The sequence below is a fragment of the Calypte anna genome, chromosome Z, assembly GCF_003957555.1.
Source record: "Calypte anna isolate BGI_N300 chromosome Z, bCalAnn1_v1.p, whole genome shotgun sequence".
Taxonomy (NCBI): Eukaryota; Metazoa; Chordata; class Aves; order Apodiformes; family Trochilidae; genus Calypte; species Calypte anna.
This window is the reverse complement of record NC_044274.1, coordinates 20,129,744-20,155,164: the sequence shown is the minus strand read 5'-3', so window position 1 is coordinate 20,155,164 and position 25,421 is coordinate 20,129,744. Positions and strand designations below refer to the sequence as shown.

Sequence of the window (25,421 nt, the reverse complement as noted above, 5' to 3'; positions counted from 1 at the left end):
GATAGGGTCCATCAATATAGATTTGTGCACAAAGAAGAAAGATGTGAAAAATACTTACTTTTGATTCTTCAGGTATGGCCCAGTATTTCCTCTGAAATCCATGTAGATGAGAAAGTTTTATAGAAAGGACAAAAACAACTCTAAGAGATTATAAAAAACCCTTCGTATTTCAGGGGAAAAAAAAAATAGGAAGAGAACCTGTTGAGATGTTGAAATAATCTATTTGTATAGTTACATGTGCTATGATTATGAACAACATACTTTTAATGTTTGAGTTACAAAGCACAGATCTTTATTCCACAGTGCTCATTCTTGCTGGTTGGAAATGGAACATTTTGAAAAACAAGTTTGTGATTCTTTACTGTGCCAGTTTTCCTTTTGTAGCACTGATTAGGGATCATTAGTGAGCTTGTTAAGTCTCCTTCATTCTCAGGGTAAATTTGCATATGAACTCCAGGTACCACTGTGAAACCTACAGCAATTGTCTCTGCTTAGATCTCAGAATGACAAATTGGCATCAAATATAGGTGATTTTCTTCAGAGTTACAGAAATCTTAGTTTTATTTTCACTAGGAAAGAGTAATTTTCAAAACCCAGACAGTTCTTTGTGTATCATTGAAGTGGACTCTGGGAGAAATTCCTGAACATTCTTAGTGTTACGAGAACAGTAATACATGTATCTCTCCATCCTCGTGATAATGAGGAAAGGCAGTGATCTCAAATAATACACTTATGCTGTACATCTCAGCATCTTCTCTTAGAGCTGCTCCACTTTGAATTAATTAATAAGGAAGTGAAACACAGAGATACTGGTCATTTGCTTCCTTTTTTATGCTTTATCCATACCAGAAGAACTCAAGCAGAAAAAAAATAATCAACAGATTCACTCAAAACCAGTTAACAACCCTGCATTCAGGACTCACACACAGGATGTGGGAAACTAGTACAAAATTCTGAAGCCTCTCTGTTCCAGGACAGTTGCATAACAGGCTATTTTAGGGTAAGATTTTATTTTATTGCAATTCAGGAGAAAAACAAAGCATAACAATCCCCAACTTCAAACCAGCTTGATGTAACCCTTCTGTCAAGTAGGATATAAGTTCGGTTCTCATTTGGACCTGTATCCATGGAAGGAGAAACATGTGGATAAGCTTTCTTAAAAAAAAAAAAAATTATGTGAGAATTCATAATGGATTAATTATTACTGAATGGATCTCTCTAGAACTTCTTTGTTCTTTCTCTACTTTTGATCTCTTCTATTTCATCTACCTAAAAATAAGGGGCAGGTCATTAGTTACTGTGGAACAGTGTGGCACTATGTAAATTGATTCCAAGTGTTTGGTGCAGAGCTTCTAGAAGAAAATATGAGGGGGGAAAATCCTTCTGTGGGTTCTAGGGAAATGAACTTTTAATGAAAATTGTGAAAGAGCTGGAATTTTCTGCAAGGGAAAGACTGACACAGTGTTGAGTTTTCAACTTGACGCATGGAGTAGCAGGTTGAGCTGTCTTGTGGTTTTGCTGGATGACGCTTGTCCATTGCCTACCTGTCATCCAAAACAAACCTTCTCACAGCCACAGAAAGAGTGATGGAAACTTACAATGTCAGCTTAATAGCATCTGGGATAATTTTCTGAGGTAGGATGACACCAAAGTGTAGCAGAAATAATGAATGACTCATTGTCCAGTGTAACAAACTGTGTATGATTAACACAGTTCCTTCAGCTTTAACTACAGGTTTCTAATTGATGACATAAATGTAGTAATAATCTGGTGTACCGAACTTCCAAGTGGTGTTTATATTCCTTAGCAAAAGCCAAAGTCTGACCTATGGGAACTGGATTATCTTAAAGCCATCATAAATAGGAAGTGAGATTATGCTTGAAATACTAGGGAGAAGACCAACTGTTTTGATTATGTATTTGTACCATCCATCAGTTCAAGATATCTAATAATGGGGCTCTTAGGTGCTACTGTAATAATGTTTTGAAAATATTAATAAGCAATGACACTAAACCCATAGAAATCATAAAAATATTTATGATAATTAAAAGGTTCTGTTAGAATGATATTATTAAAACCAAGCTAAGATTATCCACCTCCTTAGTCTTATAATTTTTAGACAAAAAATGAGTACTCACTTATTCAGCAGTGTCAGAGATAAACATGGAATTTTTTCCATGTACATGGAAATGCAGTAAATGATCTGTAGATTTTACGGAGTGAGGTTCTGATTCAGCACATACTCATTGGGAATAATACATCAAGAGTTTCCTTTCAAACAGGAACTTTTTTTTTTTCCCATTATCATTAGCAGGGCATAAGAGTCCCATGATATAGAGTGTGCTGCTAGCCCTGAGAAAAGAAGCATTAGAAACTAAATACATGTTGAAGCTAACAGTGCTTATCATTTGCCTGTGTTCTTAGAGTAAGAAAGAGGGTAAAGGTAGCCCAATTGTACCATGTAAATATGCCCTTTCTGCTGGTTCCAGGAATAAAGATGAATGTAGTTGTGTGTTTAGCTGTTAGCTAATCTGACAGTAAGGTAGTGCCTTATGAAATGTATTAAATATTTATTAAATATAAACTATGTAAAAATGGGCAACTTTTGTTAAAAATGTGTTTTTAAAAAACAACTGTTCTTTGAGCACATTACATGTTAGACACCAGAGGATCTAGCTGAAGAGCTAATACAAATGCCTCAGCTCTTGGAAAGCTTACATTTGGCTTTCTCATTTTATCACACACCAGGGATTCTGTTGTGGTTTCTTTCACAAAGACCATCTGAAACTTCTTTTAAACTTTGGAGCTTATAATTTTTTTTATATAGTGTCAACTCAAGTTATGCCATTGGTTGTCACAAAGTTTGGAAATCAAATCAACAAGAGAGAGAAATGCTTAGGAAAACAGACTTTGTTAGTTTCTGATACTTACAAATATCTTCATTTTATTGCGCAGGGATTTCTGAATAGATATTTGTAAAGCTGGGGAAAAAATGAGATTTTAAAAAGAAGCAGACCTTTTCTCAAAAATACAGCTTGTTCATGAATAATAAACAATAAAGATGCACGCAAAGCACATTTGGCTACTTGAGGATCAAGCGCTTTCCTCTTTTTTTTTTTGGAGCAGGCTCATGTAGGGATGTGTGATAACAGAATATTCATTTGGCCGTATTTGATAAGAGCAAAGAGTGGATTTGAACATTCACACATTTTTATGTGCTCTGTCATTAAAGCAGTAAATTATTTAAGTAGGTGGTATGTACTCAATGTGTGTTTTCCTGCATGGTTTCAAAGACAGATACCTTTCTGGTAGTCTGCTGTATTACTCTGTCTTTGTGAGACTATTTCTTAGGTTGAATTTGCGAGTACTTGATAAAGAAATACTTCTATACTTTAGAACAATTTACATTAGTATGTGTAACTTCATTCCAAGATCTTTTTACAAGAAGCAGATCAGATATTAAACAAACAAAAAAACCACAGAGGAAGACAGCACAACATCCCCATCCACCCCTGAAAAAAGACTAAGCCTGGTCATTTGGATACAATCTGTCTATGCATCAGGCTGTCAGTACAAATGGATATCTCTTCACTGGAGTGGAAACTCAGAGAGATTATTGGCATGGAAGAAAGTGAATGTTCAGAGTGGCACAATCAAAACAATTTCTGAGAAATCAGCTCTAGCTGAGTTTTCTTTCCAGATGCTTATTCCAAAATCTGCTTGAGAGTATTTTTTTTTTACTTGTGATTGTGTAGGGATGTCCAAAAATTTCTAGATGTTCAACAGAAATATCATTCACAATTACATTTTATCAGCAGTAGAGACATATGAACACTCCACAAAAATAGCCTTTTAAGTCTCAGTATTTATGATTTTCTCAGTAAGACTTTAAATTAATATGAGTATTTTTTTTTTCAGGTGTTAAATGGGTGACTAAAAGAACAGATGTTATTTCTATGCTAAATCAGTGTTCCTATGGCTATATTAATTAGAAGGTGCTAACATTGACCGCAGTGTCAGTCACTTCAATATACAGACCATCAGTTAAGACTGTAAGGATGAACATCCTCATTTACAGAAAAATTGTTGTCTTGAAACACAGATTTTTTGACATGCCGTTATGATAAGAGAAATGGAACCTGTTTGCCCAGGTACTCTGTTGCTCCAAACTGCAAGCTTTTATTAGGTAGAAGAGCAGGAAGAAAATTCAGGTAAGATGTCCAGGGACTGAGTCTTGCAGCAGATCTTCAGCTTGTCTTAATTTAGACTAGCCCAAAGTTTCTGTAGTTTCTTTCAGCTACCTGCACCCCAAAAAGACAGTGCTGAGCCTATCTGGATCATGGCATCACTTGGCAGTGACCTTGTTTTGCCTCCAAGACAATCCCATTTAAGGCAACATAGTACTCAAAGGCCTTGGCTGTGGGGTTGCTGGTTGGACTTTTTTTCGGAGCAGCTCTTTTTTTTTTTTTTTTGGTGGGTTTTTTGGGTGTTTTTTGGTTTTGGTTTCTTTTGTTTGTTTGTTTTTGTTTTTTTTTCTCTCTGGAAATAGTAGGACAGTGTATATGAGAATCACAATGAACTGTTTAAGCTAAGTGGACAGCAGTCCTAATTACTGCCATATAGTTTTCCCCATTGAAAATGTTGAACAGATAGTGTTCCCAAACAAATACTGGAGTAGAACTACAGCTACCTCTGATGTGTTAGCAAGTATGCTGAGTATTAAGTCTTTTATAAAACCAAACATTAGAACATCCTTTGTACAAAAATAGTTATGAAGTGCCTAATGCTTATGGCTAAGCTTTTTCTTTCTGCCTCTTTTCATTTGTTTTTTTAGGTACCATATAGAAAACTACATTTGGTGAACTTGTTAGTAGTAATCTGTGAACTGTAAGGAGAACATTTACCATCACTTCCCTTTTTGTAATAGAGTATATGATACAACATGAAAATTTTTGAAGCAGCTGGTGTTAAACTGCATTTGTTTCCCTCTATTAAAGCCTAATAAGATATAAAGCCTATTGCAATATAAAAAGAACCTTTCTCGGGGGGTGGGGAACAGAGAAGGTGGCAAGATTGATCATGTGTCTATATCAAAAAACACAAATTAGTAGATCAGTCCTAACTAGGAATAATTACAGGGTCCTACCTTAGAGGTAACACAGAGGTCAGAAACAGTGTTGTGAGGCTGTCAAAGCTGCATGGCTGATATTTTTTTATTCTTAACTTGGTGGTGACAGGGTGTTATACTTGAAAAGCTGTTAACTTCAACATTTTCCACCGCATGATGTAACAACGAAAGTGTGGGCCAAATTTAGAGCTGCAGTACAGTACAGAAAAAAGCTTCCCTATGGTTGTTTGGCCATTCAGTACTAAGGAAACAAAGGAGGCATGCTTGTTTGATAGGTACTTTGTCACCAGTTAAAAACCCTTTTATTTCCATTTAAGCTATCAGGGATGGCGTGACCACTCTGCTGAGAACTGGCAGAAGGTGCTGAGTCTGGCAAGTCTTAAACCTGCTGTGGGCCATCATAAGTTACTCAGTCTGAGTGGTCAGTTGGGTCTCCATGGCAGCCACAGGCTCCTGAAGTCTAATGTGCTTTGAGCCATACTTGGAAGTTAGATAATAGATTCCTGAATGTAAGGTGCTGTTGGTAATACATATTACTGCTACATGAATAACAAGAAAAACAAAGTTTCAAATAAACAATGAACTGTTTTATTATTTTAACCTAAATAGGGTATCTCTTAAGTTTATTTTATCGTTATACTTCTTGGAAAAACCTTGCCCTTTTACTCTGTTAAGTATTAGAAGGGATGATGTTTATTTGTGAAGAAAAACAAGTTTCCTAGTATCTGATTTTCCAGGCCTGCTGAAGGGCAGGCAGTGGGCTAGCAACAGAATAATGTCATACAGATTCTTTTCACTTCGATTCATTATGCATTTTATCCTCAATTAAATCATTGTGCAAGGTAGTCAGATAAATATGCATACATTAACCACATTCCTACTTCTTCAAAAGCACTTTACAAAGAACACTTACAAACATATAAACAAAATTATTTCTATTTTCAGTACTGACCTTAATGAAATCTACACTGTCAGGTCAGTAAACCACTCATGCTCAAGAACTAGCGAGCTGTGATGTCTGCTGTATTGCAGAACGTCACAGATTCTCTTTTGATGCATAAACAGGCTGGAAAATCTTGACTTTATTTGCCTGGGGAATTATTTTTGGATCAGATAGCATTTATAGTAAGTATGACACACCTGAAAGATGGTGTTTACATTGCAGTGGGGATGTTTTCTTGTTGAGTATCAATGTTGTGTTTGCTGAAGTGGCAGGTTAATTCGTGACACAGGCAGGCACGACAGAGATTTTTTTAAGTGGCTTTGCTAGTTAATCTCAATCCACGTTTATTTTCCTCAAATTGCAGTTCTCTAAATATGAATGTACATTATTCAAAACAGTGTTTTTGCAATAGCCACACATATACTAAGTTTAACAGCTAAGAAGAACCCCCTAAGTTTTTTATCGTCTGCTCTGAAATGTAAAAGACAAATCTAGGATCCTACTAGTGGAACAGTCATGCACTGAGCTAGTCCATTCTGGGGTGTTTTATTTAAGAGTTTTAGTTAATTTGTTTGCCTGATTTTTTGCTTGTCTGACATTCCTAAAATAAGGTTAATTTGATGTGAAACAAGGCAAGGGAGAGGTAGTAGATGGCAATAACAAGCCCACTGAACAAACATTTCTCTACCTTGGAGTTCTGTTCCCACATACCTGATCCGGAAGCATGAATGCCAGGAGTTTCAAACATGTTTTGAATACACAGCTTGCAAGACAGCGTGCCTGGGATAAAACTCGTGCAGCTGAGTGTGGGGAAGCATTCTCCCCATCTGATATACATCAGAGCAAAAAATAGCCAGGCTTTGTAGGCAAGGCCCCCCTTTTCCCTTTTCCCCTTTCTCTTTTCCCCTTTCTCCTTTCTCCTTTCTCCTTTCCCCTTTCCTTTCCCCTTTCCTTTCCCCTTTCCTTTCCCCTTTCCTTTCCCCTTTCCTTTCCCCTTTCCTTTCCCCTTTCCTTTCCCCTTTCCTTTCCTTTCCTTTCCTTTCCTTTCCTTTCCTTTCCTTTCCTTTCCTTTCCTTTCCTTTCCTTTCCTTTCCTTTCCTTTTCTTTTCGGCTAGAGCAAACACTGCTGCAGCTATCTTTAACACCTGCTGCTTCGCCGGTTCATCCTTACTCCGAGCGCTTACACGTGTTTTTACATCTTCCCCACACCTTATAAACATTAACCAGCTAGTTCTCGTGGTAGGTGAGAAAATACGGGGACTGACGAAGGGTTTCCGCTGCTCTGCGCCGGGTTTTGCGGGACTGCTAGCGGACCCGTGTGTGTGAAACCCCCGGCGGGAGGGGCGGCCAACCTCAGCCCCGTTGCCTCCCGAGCTTCCGAAACAGGAAGTGCGCTGTCCTCACTCGGGTGCCGCGTTGATTCATCCGCTGCCTTGAGTCGCCCGCCCAGTGCAGGCCCGGTCTCCCGCCGCCGCGGAGATGCTGCGCGCCCGCGGAGCTCGCCGCCGTCCTCGAGGGGGTGGTGCTGCGGACGGTTGCGGCTCCGGGGTGGGCGGGCCAGGCCAGGAAAGGCGGGCGGCGAGGGAGGCCGGTGGAAAGTTTGTGCTGGTGCCGTCGGTTGTCGCACCGCTGGCTCCGAAAGGAGTGGGGCTCCGCGGAGGGAAGAGCCGCTCTGCCCGCTCCCGGGTTGGCAATATGAGGGAGCAGCAGTCATGTGTGGGCACCAGGCAGCGGAGGATGGAGCAGCTGGAGCTCGTCTTTGGTCCTGTGAAACGCTTGCGAACTAAGTACGCCTTTCTCTGTCTCTTCGCAGAGGAGGCCTACCAAAAATTGGCCAGCGAGACCCTGGAGGAACTGGATTGGTGTCTGGACCAGCTGGAGACCCTGCAGACCAGGCACTCCGTCAGCGAAATGGCTTCGAACAAGGTAGAAGCCCGCCGCATCGTCTCTTCTACCGCGGGGGGCGGGTGCGGGGGTCGCCTTGGTCTGGGGAGGGTGCGGAGTGGCCGCAGCTGCAGGCGGCAGGGGGTTCCCCCGGCCACGCAGCCCGGTGTCGGCGGGAGGGGTCTGGTGGCGGAAGGTGCCCGGGGCTGAGAAACCTGCTGCGAGAAGTGGTTCCCTACGCGCCCGTGGGTGCCTGGAAGGCTTTGGTTGCGGTTTGTAGGCAGTTTGCTTAAATTTCTAGTAAGTTGTCGAAGTGATGCAGGTTCTTGGAAGGCTGCAATCTTTCTCGGTGTGTCTTAGTTAAGAAACAAAGCCAAGCTAGTTTGGGCTGCTGAAAATCATCCGTTCAGTTGCTCCTTTCACAGCATTCCATTACGAACTGAGGGTGTCTCCCAGAAAATGGTGTAGAAAGTAGCTTGAGAAGGTGAAAAAGGTATCCTTTGATGCCAGAGGAAATTCAGATGGCGCTTTTTAATTTGTAAGTAGTGATGCTAACGGCTCTTGCAACGCGATTTGTTATGGAAGAACACGCTCAGAACCGAGGTGTTGTCACCACAGTCACCTTGATCCCCAGTCCTATCTCTGAGGCAGAGCGTGCCCTTCACTCCATCCCTGGGGATGCGTGTGAGCAGAGGCTCGGTGCTGGTACCTGTGCTGCGTGTGTTTTGCAGTTTGAAGAGTTTCCATATGCTTCATCCATAAGTACACTTATATTCGTGATTTTGGTTTGCAGACAATATGTAGCTACATTTTTGGAGTTAAAACTTATAAAGCCTGCTGTAAGGCTTATGGAACCAGCTGGTTCCGTGACTTTTGATGTCTTTACAGCCACTCTTTCTTCACATGATCCTGAACTTTCTTTAGTTATGTATTTATTACCTCCTTAAACCTGATAGGACTTGCGGCATGTTTTATGAACAATGAAAGCAAGCTCTTTTTAGGATAAGATAGAACTAATTGTGAAGCAATTGTGTGCATCTTAAGTTCTGTGAAGTATATTCAGATTTTTCTAAAGATCTGTTTTTAAAATGAAACACGACAACTCCTTTGCATCTTCAGGTAAACACAAGTGTGCTGCATCTGATGCAATGTTTTGTTTGTATTTCTTTGAAATAGTTAAAGAATTGTTTGCCATAGATGTCAGGATTAACATTTTTCACATGTATTTATTCAAGTGAAAGGGATTCAGAAAAAAGTTTTGTTCTTGTTGTTTCCAACATAAAATAATGAAGACAAGGAGTTGATGTGGTGTATACAGTAAGCCTAGTTGTCATAGTTAATATGCAAGTCAATAAGGATGCCAAGCTTTACATCAGAACTGGAATTTTTATATTACAGTAATGTATTGCTTCGGCCTGCTTAATCTATCAGATATAGATGAACATATCTAAAGCACTTTATAGCTATTTACTGTTTTGTACTACAATATCTAGGAAGAACCTGGTATTACTGTATTGAGAAGGAATAGCTGCTGTTTGGTTGGCAGGTAATACTCAATTCTTAATGTAAACTCCCGCCCCCTGTCTTTTAGGAAAATCTGACCCCCTTGTATACAAAGCTGTGACATTTTTCAGTGTTTTAGCTTTGTTTGTTTTGCTTGCTTGTTTTAAACAAACAATAAAAAGTCATTACTGTTAACCATAATGTAAACAATCTTGAATATAAACCATCAAACCTGTACAATAATGCGGGAAAATTTAGTTCAGGAGGATTTTAATTTTAGGCATTCTAATACATTGTTTTAAAAAATAATTGTATTCCTGAGTATTAAAACAAATATGGACCTTGCACACCACATCTCTATTGTAAGGTAACTGCAACCTGTGGTATTTGTGTGGCATAAAGGTAAATTATATTATTATTTTACTTTATAGAGATGCAGAAGTAGAGATACTGTGCTCCAGGCTGAGGACACAGCCATTAATATCCAAGAGTACACAAGAATAAAGTCCTGTAAAATCAGATGAGAAAATGAGGAAATGAGACATTATTGATACAGAACATGGTTTCTCACTGTGTTTCTGTCTTTCCCTTCCCCTGTTTCCTGCAAGATTGATTGTTGGGTTTTTTCCCCAACTCTTACAAGCAGAAAGCAGTACTGTATGTCCTGAACACATAGAGTCAGCCAGGGAGCGAGTCTTATCTCCAGTCCGTTTGTCTTTGTGGTTAGTTGGCAGTCAGAAGGGACAATTATATTTGTGTGGAATCCCCTTACTGTGTGGATGTCTCACATTAGAATATCTCAATCCAAGAATATTTACTTTGTTTACATGCTTCTTGTACTCAGTTATCAGTAGTCTGTGTTGTGCAAGCTCACACTTTTGGATGACTGAAATCAAGATGACGAAGACAGATGAAAAGATCCTTCTTTTCCCTACTTAAATTTTCTTGAAGCAGTAGGCAGGAGGTGCTCTCTATGATCTCCAGCTAATCCCCCAGGGGCATATTGAGGTATATATACCCCAAAGTATAACCCCAAAAACTTGGAAAAAAAACTTGGAAAGCGTGTAGGGAGCCAGATGTAATGCTTGGCCTCCAAAGTTGCACCAGGATGACTGTAATATCCAGATAATGTCCATTTACCAGCCATCCCTATGTTAAGATTTCCCAGTGCCTGGAGGCTTTGCACATGAAATAACTGATGGATAGATCTGTAATGCACCCAAAGGAGAATCCTGTAATATACTGATTTCAGAAAGAAATCCGATTTTGAAAGGACTTAGAGTACTTGGTGTTTTCCTAAATTACCAGCTTCTGGCATAGGATACTAATGAGAATTCCAGCTGTTTTTAAAATCACAGGAGGTCTCTCATGCTCCTACTCCTATAGAAACCCTGTAAAGTCTTGAAAGGCTCTGAAACTAGAAAATAAGTAAGAAGCACCTTAAACTTGGTCAACTAAAATGTCATTTTTGGAGACTTATCTCTGATTTTCTGTAACATGTACATTTAATATTAGGCTAATGTCAGCAGATTGTGGTTCTGTTGGTTTTTTATGTGTGATGCAGAAAGAAATTTGTTTCAGGAAATAGTTTACCAAACTGGGTCATGAAATATAGGATTCCAAGGCATAGTTGGATGCCTGTATTTAACTGTTCTGCTTTGCAGAGTTGCTAACCTGTATGAATTTCAGACAAATTGAATTGTGGTGAATTTTTGTGTTGAAAAACATAGAGTTTTTTGGGTACCGGCTTGCTGATTGTGATTTCTAACTTTCAACACAGGCGCACTTTGAGGCACTTGTACAAACAAATGATCTTGAAAAACCCAGTTTGCAGAGGGATATTTTTAAAACTTTTTTTTTATCTTACACACACACACACACACACACATATATAATATATACAAAATTTGCTCTTTTTTTTAGAACAAGTGACTCTGCTTTTTCTTCCACATAAGATTAAAGCAAAAATGAATAGATTTTAACTTCTCTGAGGGAACTATCTTGTTCCAATATGCAGTATCAAGTGCAAATCTCTGATAGTGTATCTGATAGTTACTCTGTTGAAGAGAATAAGTAGACGAATGCTAATAAGAAAGATGCAGCAATCACTTTGTGCTACATGGCATTGACTGTAGATTAGTCAAACTTGGAGGATTACTTAAAATGAAACTGATATTCAAAAGTGTATTTTCACATCTGGAATCATGATTTTGCAAACATCCCTAGTGTGCCTTTGTGTCTGAGTACCTGAAGTTATATGTGGAAAAAGTTTCAGTTCATGTTCCTTCCGTTTCAATTTTAAATTTATGAAAGATGATAGCACTTGGCAATCTTGTTCCTTTGTTAATTAACAAGAGTTTGGAAAATATAAAAAATATAAACTAAAATATAAACTAAAATTAATGCTTGCAGGTAAAAAAGACAACTTGAAATCTGTTGAGTTACTTTTCTTTTATATTCTTTCCTGTAGTCCCTTACCAATTTGACCTGCTTCATAGTCACATTTTTCTCCTGCCATGAAGTATTTTTCCTTTCCTCATTTACAATGCTAAAAGGCTCACACAGGCAACAGGGAGCTGACTAACATAATACCTGGGGAAAGAGTGAGCCTAAACTCATATGTGGTCCAATATTTGAACCAAGCAATACATTTCCTAGTATGCTTCAAAAAGAAGTGTTGTTTTAGCTCTGCTGGGTTTTCCCATAGGCAGGGTAGAGCCCTGCTGCCCACATTCCAGTGTGACCCTTGCTGGGGCAACAGCAGCTGCCAGAAGTACCTCCTGCCTCTTAGCATCTCTTAAGAAGCACCAGCCACTGGCTGGAGAAGTGGCATTGTGTTTCCGAAGGCTGACAGCAGCTCTCTGGATTTCCCCCATGGCTGGAATTTATGGAGGTGATTACAGGCTCCAACTCTGGATTTAGTTCATTCATCTGTTTTATCTTTGTCTGATTCAATGGAAAAGCTTACATGCTCTGGTGGAGGTGCATTTTGTAGGAGCTCAAATAGGCTGAATCTGAAAGTAGCAAATACGGCTCATGTCACTGGCTCAGTCTTCTTTCAACAGTTTTTAGCACTGCCTTTTTTGAATTCCTGCTGTCAGCCTTGGGGACCGGCTCATTGTGCAGTTAGGACTTTATATTCAGAAATAACATTTCAGACGTAAGAGTGTAATTTTTTTGCAGTACTTCTCTGTAATGTGGAAGTTCAGCCAGAGTAAAATGGTATCCTCTATGTCATAGCCACCTATTAATGACCTGTTTCAAATTAAGAGACACGATAATGTTCTTGTGTCCATCAAGAGGATTTAAGCACCAGTCATTCTCTTGGGTTTAAGCTATTGGACATGAAAAATATGTGTTTTAAACTTAACAGTAGACAATAAATTTATTGTTGTCATGACTGCATTGTTTGAGAGCAGGCAGCATCTTTGTTCTGGCTTCTTAGATTTAAAGACCTTGGTTATCCAGATGAGAAACTTAATGTGGGTTTTTTGCTTTTTTTTTTTTGTGTGTGTGTGTGTGAGAGACAGAGACAGTCCTCTTACATAATGTCTGGCAATGCCATTGCACTTGGCTGGCTGTCATGATAGTTCAAAAGGATGTTATTTTCCTAGATCTCTGTAAGAAAATCTGAGAATTTGGTTAGCTATTTAGAGTACGGCTTCTGCTGAAGACTATAATTAAAGGGCAGCTGTTAGCAATTGAAAGCTTGTTGAGTGCAGCATCAGGAAATTTTTTATTCATTAAGGATTCAGTTTGAGCAAAGAGAGTAAAGGGATACTGATAAGTGGTGAGGCTGGTTTTGAATTAATGTATATTTGTGAATGTTCCCTAGTTCTGTTGTGCTTCATTACCAGAGGAAAGGAAGAGAGAACTGTGGAGGCAGGGAACTACTATTTTCACAGGCATACTCTTCCTTTTCCATGCTGAAGCCAGACTAAAGGAATTTTGAGGCCTCTGGGATCAAGTGCAATTCACTGTGCATGACCTTACTTGGTCCTGTGTATTCCTCCCCCTGGAGAACAACAAGCTTGCCCTGAGGTAACCACTGTTACGAGTGGTATATTTGTAAGAGAGATATCACTTTGCTGGCTGTATTGTTCAAGAGCATGCTGCAGCAAGATAATGGGTGACACTTGCTGTCACCATGCAGATGGCTTGTACCAGCTCTTCCTTATCACTTACGAACACTTCCATCTTTGCACAAACAAGTGGATGGAGCAGTGGTGCCAGTTTGGCAGTGGCTGAATCTTCCGTGCAGTTGTGAGCAGACCCTTCTTGTGTGGGTACATGAGGGCAGCTACTCACCTCCTTGGGCCATGACACACAGTGTGTCAATTGTGATTTGGAAACATCTTTACTGTCGTGGTGGGTGATCCCCTTCCACTGTTCACGGGGGTTCTTCTCAAACAGAAGTATGCTGTACAGACTCCCCAGTTCTGCACTAGTGGAAGGGAGTATAGAGTTGACCCATAATGGTCAATACAAGTAACACTGGAATTTAAAAGCTCCAAAATAAGTAAGGAACACTTCATCCCACAGATTCAGTCTGTACTTTAAATTTTAGAAAAAATAATTGATTTCTGTGTCTCTCGCTTGCTGGTGCTTAAAGTCTTGGATGTGAGTACTGCATAAAAGGAATGCCTCTCTGAGAGTTCCTATGATTTAACATTTTTTCCAGCTTTTTAGCTCCTTCTAGGATTGCATAACTTTCTAATCACTGATAACTTCATATTTTTTTCCATAAATATAAGTAAATGGTCCATACCAGAACACAAACAGCCCATCTAGTAGCTGCTTAGACTATAGGAGATGCCACAGTATGGAAGATTATTTCCTTTTAGTGTAGTGGCACAGAATAATATAGGCAAAATGTTGTGAAGTGAATAACAGAGACCTGATGTGCAAAAATAACTTTACTTTCAATGACCATAAAAGAAGATGTGAAAATTGACATTTTTCCAGTAATTGAATTAATTGAATTTAAAATGCAAACTTCAATGTGCCTTTCCATTGCATTAAAAAAAAAAAAACAAACCAACCCACAAACTGTTTATTTTGTTTGGGGGTTTTGGTTTTTTTATTTATTTAGAAGATTTTACTTGGAAGTGGCTTAATGGAGATGAGTACTTCATAACTTCTTGCTTAATAAAAAAGGTGGCACTCCAGGCTACTGGAAAGCATAATGAGTATCTAAATTCTTGTGTCTCCCTGTGACAGTATTTAGAGCCAAGAACTTCTGTATTGTGTTCATAATAAGATACGAAACATTTTGTAGAGCAGTGACCATTTTTAAAAAATTTTCTTTTAAATGAATTTTATGTTTCCAGTAAGGGGCAGCTTCAGCTGTTACATAATGTTTGGGTACAATGAATGTATTTGCTGAACTATCTATTGAGTCTCTGCCTCAAAGAACCTGCACTAAAAAAGTGTTCTGTCTCAGTTCCATTAATAGGGATTTGGGTATCATCTGTGCAAGCTTTCTGTGTTTAGGAGACTTACCATAGAATTAAGTGTATTACGAATGGGTATATCTGGGTTTGGTTTTTTATTTTTTATTTTTTTAATTTTTTATTTAAATTTTTTAATTTTTTTTTTAAATTAAAAAAAAATTAAGATAAAATATAGCTCAATAGAACTCGATCCTGGTTCTAGCTGTCTTGCAGGCAGTACTCTTTGTGGCTGCAAAACTGAATACAGGCAAGCTGAGGCATGATGGAAAGTGATGCTACTCATTGTGCCTTGAAACCATGTCAGCAGGGCACTCGCCAGCACCTGCCTCTTGAACTGGGATTCACCTCTGAGCATTTCTGATGCAGCTTCCTTGTGGCTGCTCTGCTGTGTGCCAGGTGGTGGAGCCAGGCTGTGATGGGGACTGCTGCTTCATCTGAATCTGCAGCCAAGGGAGACCACCATGCAAGTGCAAGTTTTTCGTCTTGTTGGCTCTTCTTGCCTTTTCCAGGTGTGGAAATGCAGCTGCACAGGCAATAGTATAATCTGCCATAAATCACATGCAATGGAGTGACACTAAATCAAGCTTGATGTGCAGGACCTGTTCATAAGCTTATCTACAAATAAAATTTCAGCATCTTACTACTTCTATTAATTAGGTTGTAAACTGCTACTTAAAGACCAGCTAATGAAACTGAGCTAACCAAGTAAGTCTGACAGGTCCCCCAGCAAGACAATGTTTAGCTAAAGTCTCTGTTCATAACTTCTATAGGAAAGGCTGTTGGTTTATGCATTTTTGTTTGTGGTTTTATTTAGGAGGGGAAAGAATTGCAAGTAATATAAGTAGTTTTTATAGTAATAGTTCATCTTTCCTGGTAAAGGATAGTTTCTGATTGGTTTGTAAAGTATGGAAGCAGGTTATGGATATATTTAAAACAGCCTAGAACGTAAAACACGTAGCATCAATACCTGAGTTAGCTCTTCACCTGTGAAACAACACAGATCTTTAAAGTCTTTTTTACATCTCCGTGTTCTGCAAGCTATGTTTAAAAGAAATTGCCGGTGCTGTATGGCAGTGATACACTGTGGCATTCATGCCACTTTATTAGCAGACCAGGAGTATTTCTGGTTTGTGGGATGGGGAACTGAGATGGATCAGTTAAGATACATTTGGTGGCAGTCCAAGTCTAGAAGCATATTTCAGAGTATCTTGTGCCTCTTTCATGTGTTCAGCCATGTGTGTGTTCAGTCCAGTGAGTGTTTGTGTGGCACAGCTCAGTGGCAGGACCCCCTGCTCTCCCTGCATGTCTAAGTTAGGTTTCCAGCTAGAAAGATCACTCATTAGCAGGTTTCCTTAGCATCAGAATACAATCCAGTCTCATCAACTCTAGATGCTGGCAAAATATTAATGAGGTGGTGGTTCCTCTCATATGCTAGTCCAGGCTAGTTTTCAAGCTCCATCATTCTCCCTCTCTAATTAAACATGTTAATGCTGGCTTTTGCCTTCCTGTGTTCATAGGTACCATATACTAACCAGTGGCATTTTCTTTTTGTCTGAAGTTTGTCTTGAACTTTTTAAAGGAATATGCAATAAAGAAAAGTTCATTATAGTCTGAACTTCACAACTGGAACTTCCAGAAAATTTGAACATTTAACTGCAACGTTGTAACTGTTCCACTACACCAATCTTATTCCCCAGGTACATAAGGACAGGAGTATTGTTTGATGGATATACCAATTTGTGGGCTTTAATTTGGTTAGTTTACATGCTTGAAAGGACCTGTTCAAGCAGGAGTTAATGCACCAGGCTATCTGACCTCCTTGTGGACAAAGTTGACTGTACAGTAATTTTGCCCAGAATTACAGTCTTATACTGCTGGCTGAGATACAAACATTTTCATAAATGTGATTTTTGGAATTCAGAACAGAGATGTGTTTTCTAATGGCCAAGAGCAAAATTACTTACAACACTTACATTATAATTACCGTACATCAAATTTTAAGCAGAAGACTATCAAATGGATAGGTAGAATTCTATCATTAAATACCTTTCTTTTGTTTTATACTGATACCAGGCAATAGATTCAAGAAGGCAGCACTGTACCAGTTGGTACTGAATATGTTACTATAACTGCAAGAAATTAAGGTGCCAAATACTTTTTCTTAGTCTTTCCCAAAGTATCAGTGTATATTACATGCTGTAAAATGTAAACTGAAAAGTGCCTCATTCTAGAAGTTTCTTATATGTAGAAGCTATGATTTTTGTGGTCTAGACAAAGAGTAATTTTTGCAAAGTGAGGATATGATTCATGGTGTTTTCACTGACACAATCATAGAATCATAGAAAGCAGGGGTTAGAAGGGACCTCAAAAGATCATCTAGGCCAAGCCCCCCAGCCAAAGCAGGGTCACCTATAGCAGTTCACACAGGAATGCATCCAGGAAAGGAATGTCTCCAGGAAAGGAGACTCCACAACCTCCTTGGGCATCCTGTTCCAGTTTCCTGTCACCCTCACAGTGAAAAAATTCTTCATAATGTTTATATGGAACTGCCTGTGCTCCAGTTTATAACCATTGTTCCTTGTCCTGTTATTAGTCACACCTGAGAAAAGCTTTGCTCTGTTCTCTTGGCACTCACCCTTTACATATCTATAAACACTGATGAGGTCACCCCTCATTCTCCTCCAAGCTGAAGAGACCCAGCTCCCTCAGTCTTTCCTCATGAGGGAGATGTCCCACTCCCTTAATCATCTTGGTCATTCTGTGCTCGACTCTCTCAGGTTCCGTGTCCTGGAACTGAGTGGCCCAGAACTGGCCACAATATGTGAGACCTTGCAAAATGTATTTATTTTGCTTTCTAGAGGTGTGGTTCCTTGCGATTCTCCTTTCTTAGCCTTAACTCACCCATGTTTAGCCTTTAGTGCCACAGAAAACTGGAGTTAAAAGGACTTTCAGCCAAATCCAGATGCATTATTTGCATACCTTGTAAGCAGTTTCAGTGCCTCCCTTGTTTGTGTATGGTGTTCCGGGAAGCATGCTCAGATTCCTCAGCATCTCCATCCTCTGCTGCATGCTGATCATCTCTGTGGTGGCTGCTGGCCCTCTTTGCTGCTGCAGATGCATGCTGTTCTGATGCAGGCACCATAATAGGAAGCACCTAGGCCTGTAATAAACAGGTCCAGAAAAAAATGCAAGGATGACATGGTGTGGCCATAGAAACATGCAGAGATGAGGGTGCTGTTTTGGAGTTAATGCAGGCTAGTGTGGCTCCACAAGAAACCCAAAAGTGTCTTTGCTGTATCTGCAGTTCTGTATGTGCACGTCAGAGGTTTTCTGAAACACACGACTTGCAAGAGAGATTATAAAAAACAAAATCTGAAATTAAGTATGTAAGGGTATCTTTTAATGAAATTATTTTTCACATGCAAAGGAACCTTAGCTGGAAAATCTATAAGTGTGTTTACTCCTGAGAAATATGAATGTGATGAGTGATCTGACTAATCATAGAGTATCTCTTTGGAGGCATAAAATTTGAAGCCCAGAGCTCAGATTTCTCAATAAAATGACTGTGTTTTTCTTTTACTATGAAGCATGGTTGAGGTTTTATATGTCTGAATACTGGACCCAGGTAAGATTGCATTTAGCAATCTGGCAATTAGTTGCTTTTTCCTCTTTTCTTAGCATCAGTAAAAACAAGTATGTGCGTTTTCTAGCTGGGAGGGATTTTCTGCAGCTCACTTTGGTTGTTGCTGGAAAGGCTTCAGGGGCTTTTTTTTTTTGCATTCCAGGAGAGCTCTTAAAGCTGTCACTGTGATGATGATGCAGTTGGTCTGAAACACAGTCAGTGCTTAGCATTTCTAGCACAGTGTACATTTCAGTACAAGTCTGCTTACAGAACTTGATTTTTTAAATGGAATTACTAAATTTTAAGTACAAGAAGGTACCATTCTCTAAAAAAGTTTTGCAGAAACAAATCTTGTCATTTGGGGGCTAAAACTTACATAATATTTTTTCTTTGGTGCTCAGAAATCTTACCTTTGTTTCACAGAGCTGTGAAATATGGATTGGTTATAATAATTATGTAACAATACAAAACAAAAATTGTGCTGTTTGGGTAAAATAGAACTACAGGAAGAAAAAGAATTTTGTAACTGTTTTGTGGTGATTTTTTATCTTACCAGGTAGATAATATTGCTGTACTCATGTGCCTTTCAGATTTTATAGACGTACAGATTAAAGCATACACATAAGGATTTTAGGTTTGATCTTACAGTTATTATCAGTGCTTAAGAAGTGTCCTGGTCATAGAAAACTAAAGCTGCCTGCCTGCCTGGGGTAGAGAATGAGAGAACAGGTTTTTGTCTTGCATTTTGTTGCATCCCATCATTTGAGTAGTCTGCCTAATTATGAAACCATGCTTTCTTTGCACTTGACGGAGCGTCAATCTGGGCTTTGGTTTTGTTTTCTGGTTTGTTTTTTTTTTTTGTTCCTTCTACAGTGTCTTTTGTGAAATAGTACACTCTACACAAATCTATCTGTACCCTAATCTGTCCTTTCACTTCTTATCCTGCCAGACGATGGTCTCTTGCCTCCTCTGTTGCACATAGCTTTGTTGAACGGTGAGAGTCACACTGTGCGCTGTGTCTGCTGGGTGGCTTGCTCGTGGCTCATAGGTGGTAGCATTGGAAGTTTGAAGATGCATTTTGACTTGCACCTTTTGACTATTAGGGCACTTAGAGGAGCCTGCTTGCAGACGTGGATGAATAGCTCAGATTTGATTCATAGTCCTTTTGCTCTTCAAAAGTTTTCTAATCATGACCTGGGACTCTTTGTATTTATACTGTTATTTTAAAAAGAGGTTATATTAATACAGCAGTATGCTGAACAATAGACAAGGCAAATGTTTGTTCTACTCAGGAAAACTCATGTGTTGTGCTTACAGTGGATTGGGCAATGCTGGGAATTCATCTCACCTAATGCATGCTGAAAAAACAGCCTAACAATTTGCAGCTTGCTTGGTTTTTAAGAAGTAGGAATATGCTTTCTGCACATCTGGCAATGAATTGAGCAGCAATTATTATGATAGGCATATCAGTCTCATAAAGTGGGCAGGAAAATTAATTTTCACTGAAGTTACAAATTTTATATCCTAACTAATTTTTTATGGAAATTGCCTTAGGCAAGACATACACTCCTTAGTTAACTATAAGATGAGCTGTGGAGATTGAGAAAAATATGGCATTGGAGAGGCTGGAAGGTGGTTCTAAAGCATTGCTCCCATTGCCCAGGTCATAACAGTTTCATTTCACCTAGAACTTGATCTAATGGCTGCTGGAGCTAGTGAGAGCCTTTAGATATAATTCATCACGCTGTGGATGGAACCCATAACTGCTTTTAATTGACATCCTTACCTCTTTGATAAAGAGAGAGTATAATCATCTGTTAAACAGGGCCTTTGAAGGACTGGTGGACGTTTAGGTTGTTATGAGCCTTTTTAATAATTCTGCCCTTCTCAAAGAGAAAATGGACTTGTGTGTGTGTGTGTGAGCCCTGGTGTAAAAGGACTCACTGATGTCTTTCTGCATCTGCTGAGGTTTTTCCAGCATTTCATAAGCTGCTCAGATCTTTTCCAGCTGCTCGAAACATTGTATGTAAATGTATAAATGGGCAAAAAGCAGACAAATAAAGTTTGTTTCTTTACTAATAAAAATGCAAGGCAAAGATGAAGATTCTGCCATATCTGTTTAGAGCATATTGCATTTGTCTCATTTTAAGATGTTATTCAAATTAGGGACTGTTTTATAGAGAATTAAAAATATCTACTTAAGAGGGTTTAAATATGGAAAATGCCTTGTTTCTTGTAAGTTACCTATTAATAGTAGAATTGTAGAATTGTTTTAGTTGGAAAAGACCTTGAAGATGATCAAGTCCAGCTGTTAACGCAGCACTGCCAAGTCCACCATAAACCATGTCCCTGACCACCACAGGTGCCCCCTTTTAAGTCCCTCCAGGGATGGTGATTCCACCAGCGCCCTGTCCAGCCTGTTCCAGGGCCTAGCAACAAAAGTTAGTAGATATTCTTTTACTTGAATACTGTCTGTCTATTTTGTTTCTGTATTGCATATTCTATATATTCTGTTATTTCTAGATACAGAATATACCCCAATCTTATGATGGGTTGTTGGTTTTTTTTGTTAGTAGAGACTGATCAGTTTTCAGTATGTGATATTGTTTGTATAATTCTTAGTCTATCTGTGGTTTATAATTTTGCATTTGAATTATGGCAGTATTCATAAGTTCATAAGAAAGAGCAACCAGAATAATTTACTTGGACTGGAGCAAAGCCTTCTACACTGTCCAGCATGACATCCTGGTCTCCAAGCTGGTAGGACATTTGTTTGATGGATGGACCACTTGGTGGATTAAGCACTGGCTTGGTGGCCATGCCCAGAGTGACTGTCAACAGCCCCACGTCCAAGTGGAGGCCAGTGACAAGTGGAGTCACACAAGGATCTGTGTTGGGACTTGTCCTGTTTAACACCTTTGTTGGCAAAATGTATGGTGGCATTGAGTGCACCCTCAGCAAGTTTCCTGATGACACCAAGCTGTGTGGTGCAGCTGACACACTGGAGGGAAGGGATGCCATCCAGAGGGACCTCTACAGGCTGGAGAGGTGGGACCATGCCAACCTCATGAAGTTCAACAAGACCAAGTGCAAGGTCCTCCCTCTGGGTTGAGGCAATCCCAAGCACTGATATAGGCTGGTCAGTGACTGGCTTGAGAACAGCCCTGGAGAAAAGGACTTGGGAGTGCTGGTGGATGAGAAGTTCTGCGTGAGCTGTCGTGTACACTTGCAGCCCAGAAAGCCAACCAGATCCTTGGCTGCATCAGGAGAAGCATGGCCAGCAGGTCAGGGAGGTGAATCTCCCCTACTACTCTGCTCTCTGAGACCCCACCTGGACTACTGCGTCCAGTTCTGAAGCCCCTTTTACAGGAGTGAAATGGACGTGCCAGAGCGTGTCCAGAGAAGGGCCATGCGGATGATCGGAGTGCTGGAGTACCTCTTCTATGAAGACAGACTGAGAGAGTTAGGATTTTCAGTCTGGAGAGGAGAAGGATCCAAGGAGACCTTCCAGTATCTGAAGCGGGCCTACAAGAAAGATGGTTAGGGACTTTTTAGGATGTCAGGTAGTGATAGGACTAGGAGGAATGGATTCAAACTAGAGGAGGGCAGATGTAGATTGGAAGTTAGGAAGAAGTTCTTCACCATGAGGCTGGTGAGACACTGGAACAGTTTGCTCAGAGAGGTGGTAGAGGCCCCATCCCTGGAAGTTTCTAAGGCCAGGCTGGACAGGGCTCTGATCAAACTGATCTAGTGGGAGGTGTCCCTGCCCATGGCAGGGGGGGGAGGATTTAAACTAGATCTTTTAGGTCCCTTCCAACCCTGAAAATTCTATAATTCCTCCTTGTAACTGGTAGCAAGCTGGATTTTTTTACTTGTGTTTTTACCTACTGTCAGACATGGCTGTCATTGTTATTTAGGCAAATGTTAACTAGATATGAACTAGAACAAGGAGAAAACACCGGATATGTATAAAGCCAAATCTTTTCCGTTTTTGTAAACAGGGAGCTGTTAACATTTCCTAAAAATATATTTCAGAATAAAAATACTGTTTCTCTTTCCATGATACATAAAAGATAAAATACTTTTTTTGCAGAGGAACATTTTGCTATTAGAAGAAATCACTTTTTTAATTTCTCTAGTGTGAGTATCCTAGCATGTTTTCTTGGAAAAGACTTTAATTTCACTGGTTTTATCCTGTAATGTGAGTATTTTTATGAAGTGTTACAGCAATGTAGCTTATAAATCTTATTTATGCAGATAAGCTGTAGGAAAGGTATCTGTAGTTACCATAGCTGGAATAATAAGTGCAAGTTGTAGGAATTCCTGTGCCTCAGGGTATGAGTGGTTTACTTGGAGCTTAGAGCTCAGATATCTCTATGGCACAGTATTTTTTTTATTTACAGCAGCATTCCTTCACCACTGGTATTGCATAATTTTAGGTGCATTATTGAAGTTTTATGTCTTTGCAGAACTTCTGACATGTTTACTTTTTGTAAATGCCTTTGAACTGAAAGTCTCTGCACAGCTGCACTGAAGTGGACATAGCCGTGTAAAGGACATGCATATACTGTATCACACTGGTTTTTCATGTGAGGTTATTTTTTCTTCACTTTTTGTAAAGCATTTTAAAGTGTCTATAAAGCATTGGAGCCCACTACTGAGGAGAATAGGAGCAGCGCTGAGACTCTGCTTACAGAAGAACTTCTCCATGTATTTATTAGTTGCCGTGGCAAAATATCCTTGGCTGGGGCTGCACTGTAGGAATCAGGGAGTAGGTATCAATATGTTGTTTGGAAAATGTCCAGAGTTAAAGCATGACAAAGAAGTAATAGCTCAATAAAACAAAAGATATGATATAAGCTAAATTGGGTGTCTGTATCTGAGGCTGAGATTTCCATGTGGCTTTCCTAATGTGCTGAGAGAGCTGGGGTTTTTCAGTCTGGAGGAAGCTCAGCAGAGACCTTACAGCAGTCTTCCAGTATCTGAGGGGGCCTGCAGAAAAGCTGCGGAGGAGCTTTTTACATGAGCATATAGTGATAGGATGAGGGGTAATAGCTTTAAAATGGAAGAGGGTAGATTTAGGTTAGACAGTAGGAAGAAATTCTGTGGTGAGAGGGTGGTGAGATGGTGGCACAGGTTGCCTAGGGAAACTGTGGTTTTGCCCTCCCTGGAAGTGTTTGAGGGCAGGTGTGATGGGGCCTTAAACAATGTGATCTAGTGGGAGGTGTCCCTGCCCATGCAGGGGGTTGGAACTAGATGGTCATTAAGATTCCTTCCAAGCTACGAGAATGATAAAGGAATATCTGTTCTGTGTAGAAAGACTGAGAGAACTGTGGCTGTTAAGCCTTGAGAAAAGAAGGCTGAGAGGGGATCTTACTAATGTCTATAAATATATGAGAGGTGGGTTTCAAGAGCAAGAGGACAATCTCTTTTCAATGGTGCTCCATAATAGGACAGTTTTAAGGTAGAACATAGGAAGTTCCTCTTCTTCATAAGGAGAAATTTATTTACTGTGAGGGTGATGGAACAGGCTGCCCAGAGAGGTGGTGGAGTCTCCTTCTCTGGAGAATTTTAAAACATACCTGGATGTGGTCCTGTGTGGTCTGCCCTAGGTGATCCTGCTTTGGCAGGAGTTTGGACTAGATTATCTCTAGAGGTCCCTTCCAACCCCTAACATTCTGTGATCCTATTATTCTGTGGTGTGTTTTGCTTGCAGATAAGGGGAAGCAGTGAGCAATGCTCTGGCTATATGGTCGTCATTGCTCCCAAAACAGGTATGTATATGTGTAGTGGAAAGAATTGAGAAGACCAGAAACAGCAGTAGCAGATCCCCACAACAGCAGTCTCTAGGATAAATTGGACAAAAAGATGTGACTAAGAATAGATCACTGTGCCATTCATGGATGCAGTTTTAAGGAGCATGACTTACCTTTTTCTTCTGTTTCACATCTGATTTATTTTTCACTTATTTTTTCTTCTTTATTTTGGGCATTGTAATTGCTACCTTACCTTCCTGTACATGTCATGTCTTGGCTTCACGAACAAAGGGCTCTCCCCAGGCTTGCTGCAAGTGCATTGATGGCTGATGCAGGACAGGCAGTGTGGTTGCAAAAGGCCCAGCAGAAAGTGTCCTGTGAGGGGACAGGCACGGCATGGTGCTTTCTGTGCTGTCTTTCCTCCTCCAGATTGATTCTTCCTGTGTTCCCAAAGGAGGCGGCAGCATTATGGATGTGTGTCTCTGTGTCTCCCGACTGGAGACCAGAGGGGACCACTAATGGGAGTCAATATGGCCAAAGCTGAGGGATTGTTTCAGAGAGTCTTTGTGTCTCCTCTTTGCGACTCCTCTGCTGTGGCAGCCAGTGGCAAGTTCACCACAGAGCACAATCTTAGGGAGGTGATGATCCTCCATCTTGGAGACGTGCCCTGCCCAGCACAGCCGGGCACTGAATGTCCTCAGTATCATGGCCTCAGTACTGGTGACCCCTGCCTGTTCAAGGAGAGGGACAGTGGTCACACAGTCGGTCCAGTGGATGTTTAGGATTGGGTGGAGGCAGCACTGATGGAAGCATTCAAGGACATGTTCAGGTCATGATGGTAGATGACCCATGGCTCAGAACCATATAAAAGAGTAGACAGTACAATGGCTCTATAGACACTAATCTTTGTACTTTTCTTCAGGTGTCAGACTCTTCTTTGAAGTCTTCAGAATGCTCTGTATGCCTTTGCTAATCTGTTGTCTATCTCTTTGTTGATCTTGGTGTCCGAGGAAATAAACTTGGACTGAACTGCTGGACTGACTTAAGCTCTGATTCGCCTATAGTGATGCGGGGATGATGGAAGTCTTCATGTGGTGCAGGCTGGTAAAGAACTCTCTTCTTCAAGCTGACT

General features: G+C 40.1%; 1 protein-coding gene across 4 annotated transcripts in view; it reads left to right on the top strand.

Moving 5' to 3' along the window:
• PDE4D (phosphodiesterase 4D) overlaps nt 1–25,421 on the top strand; it is a 273,758-nt gene that overhangs the window by 219,308 nt on the left and 29,029 nt on the right. For all 4 annotated transcript variants that reach the window (XM_030466913.1, XM_030466916.1, XM_030466915.1 and 1 more), the window contains one exon: nt 7,885–7,997. In XM_030466913.1, coding sequence (XP_030322773.1) covers nt 7,885–7,997 — 113 coding nt within the window. The remainder of the gene's footprint in view (nt 1–7,884; nt 7,998–25,421) is intronic.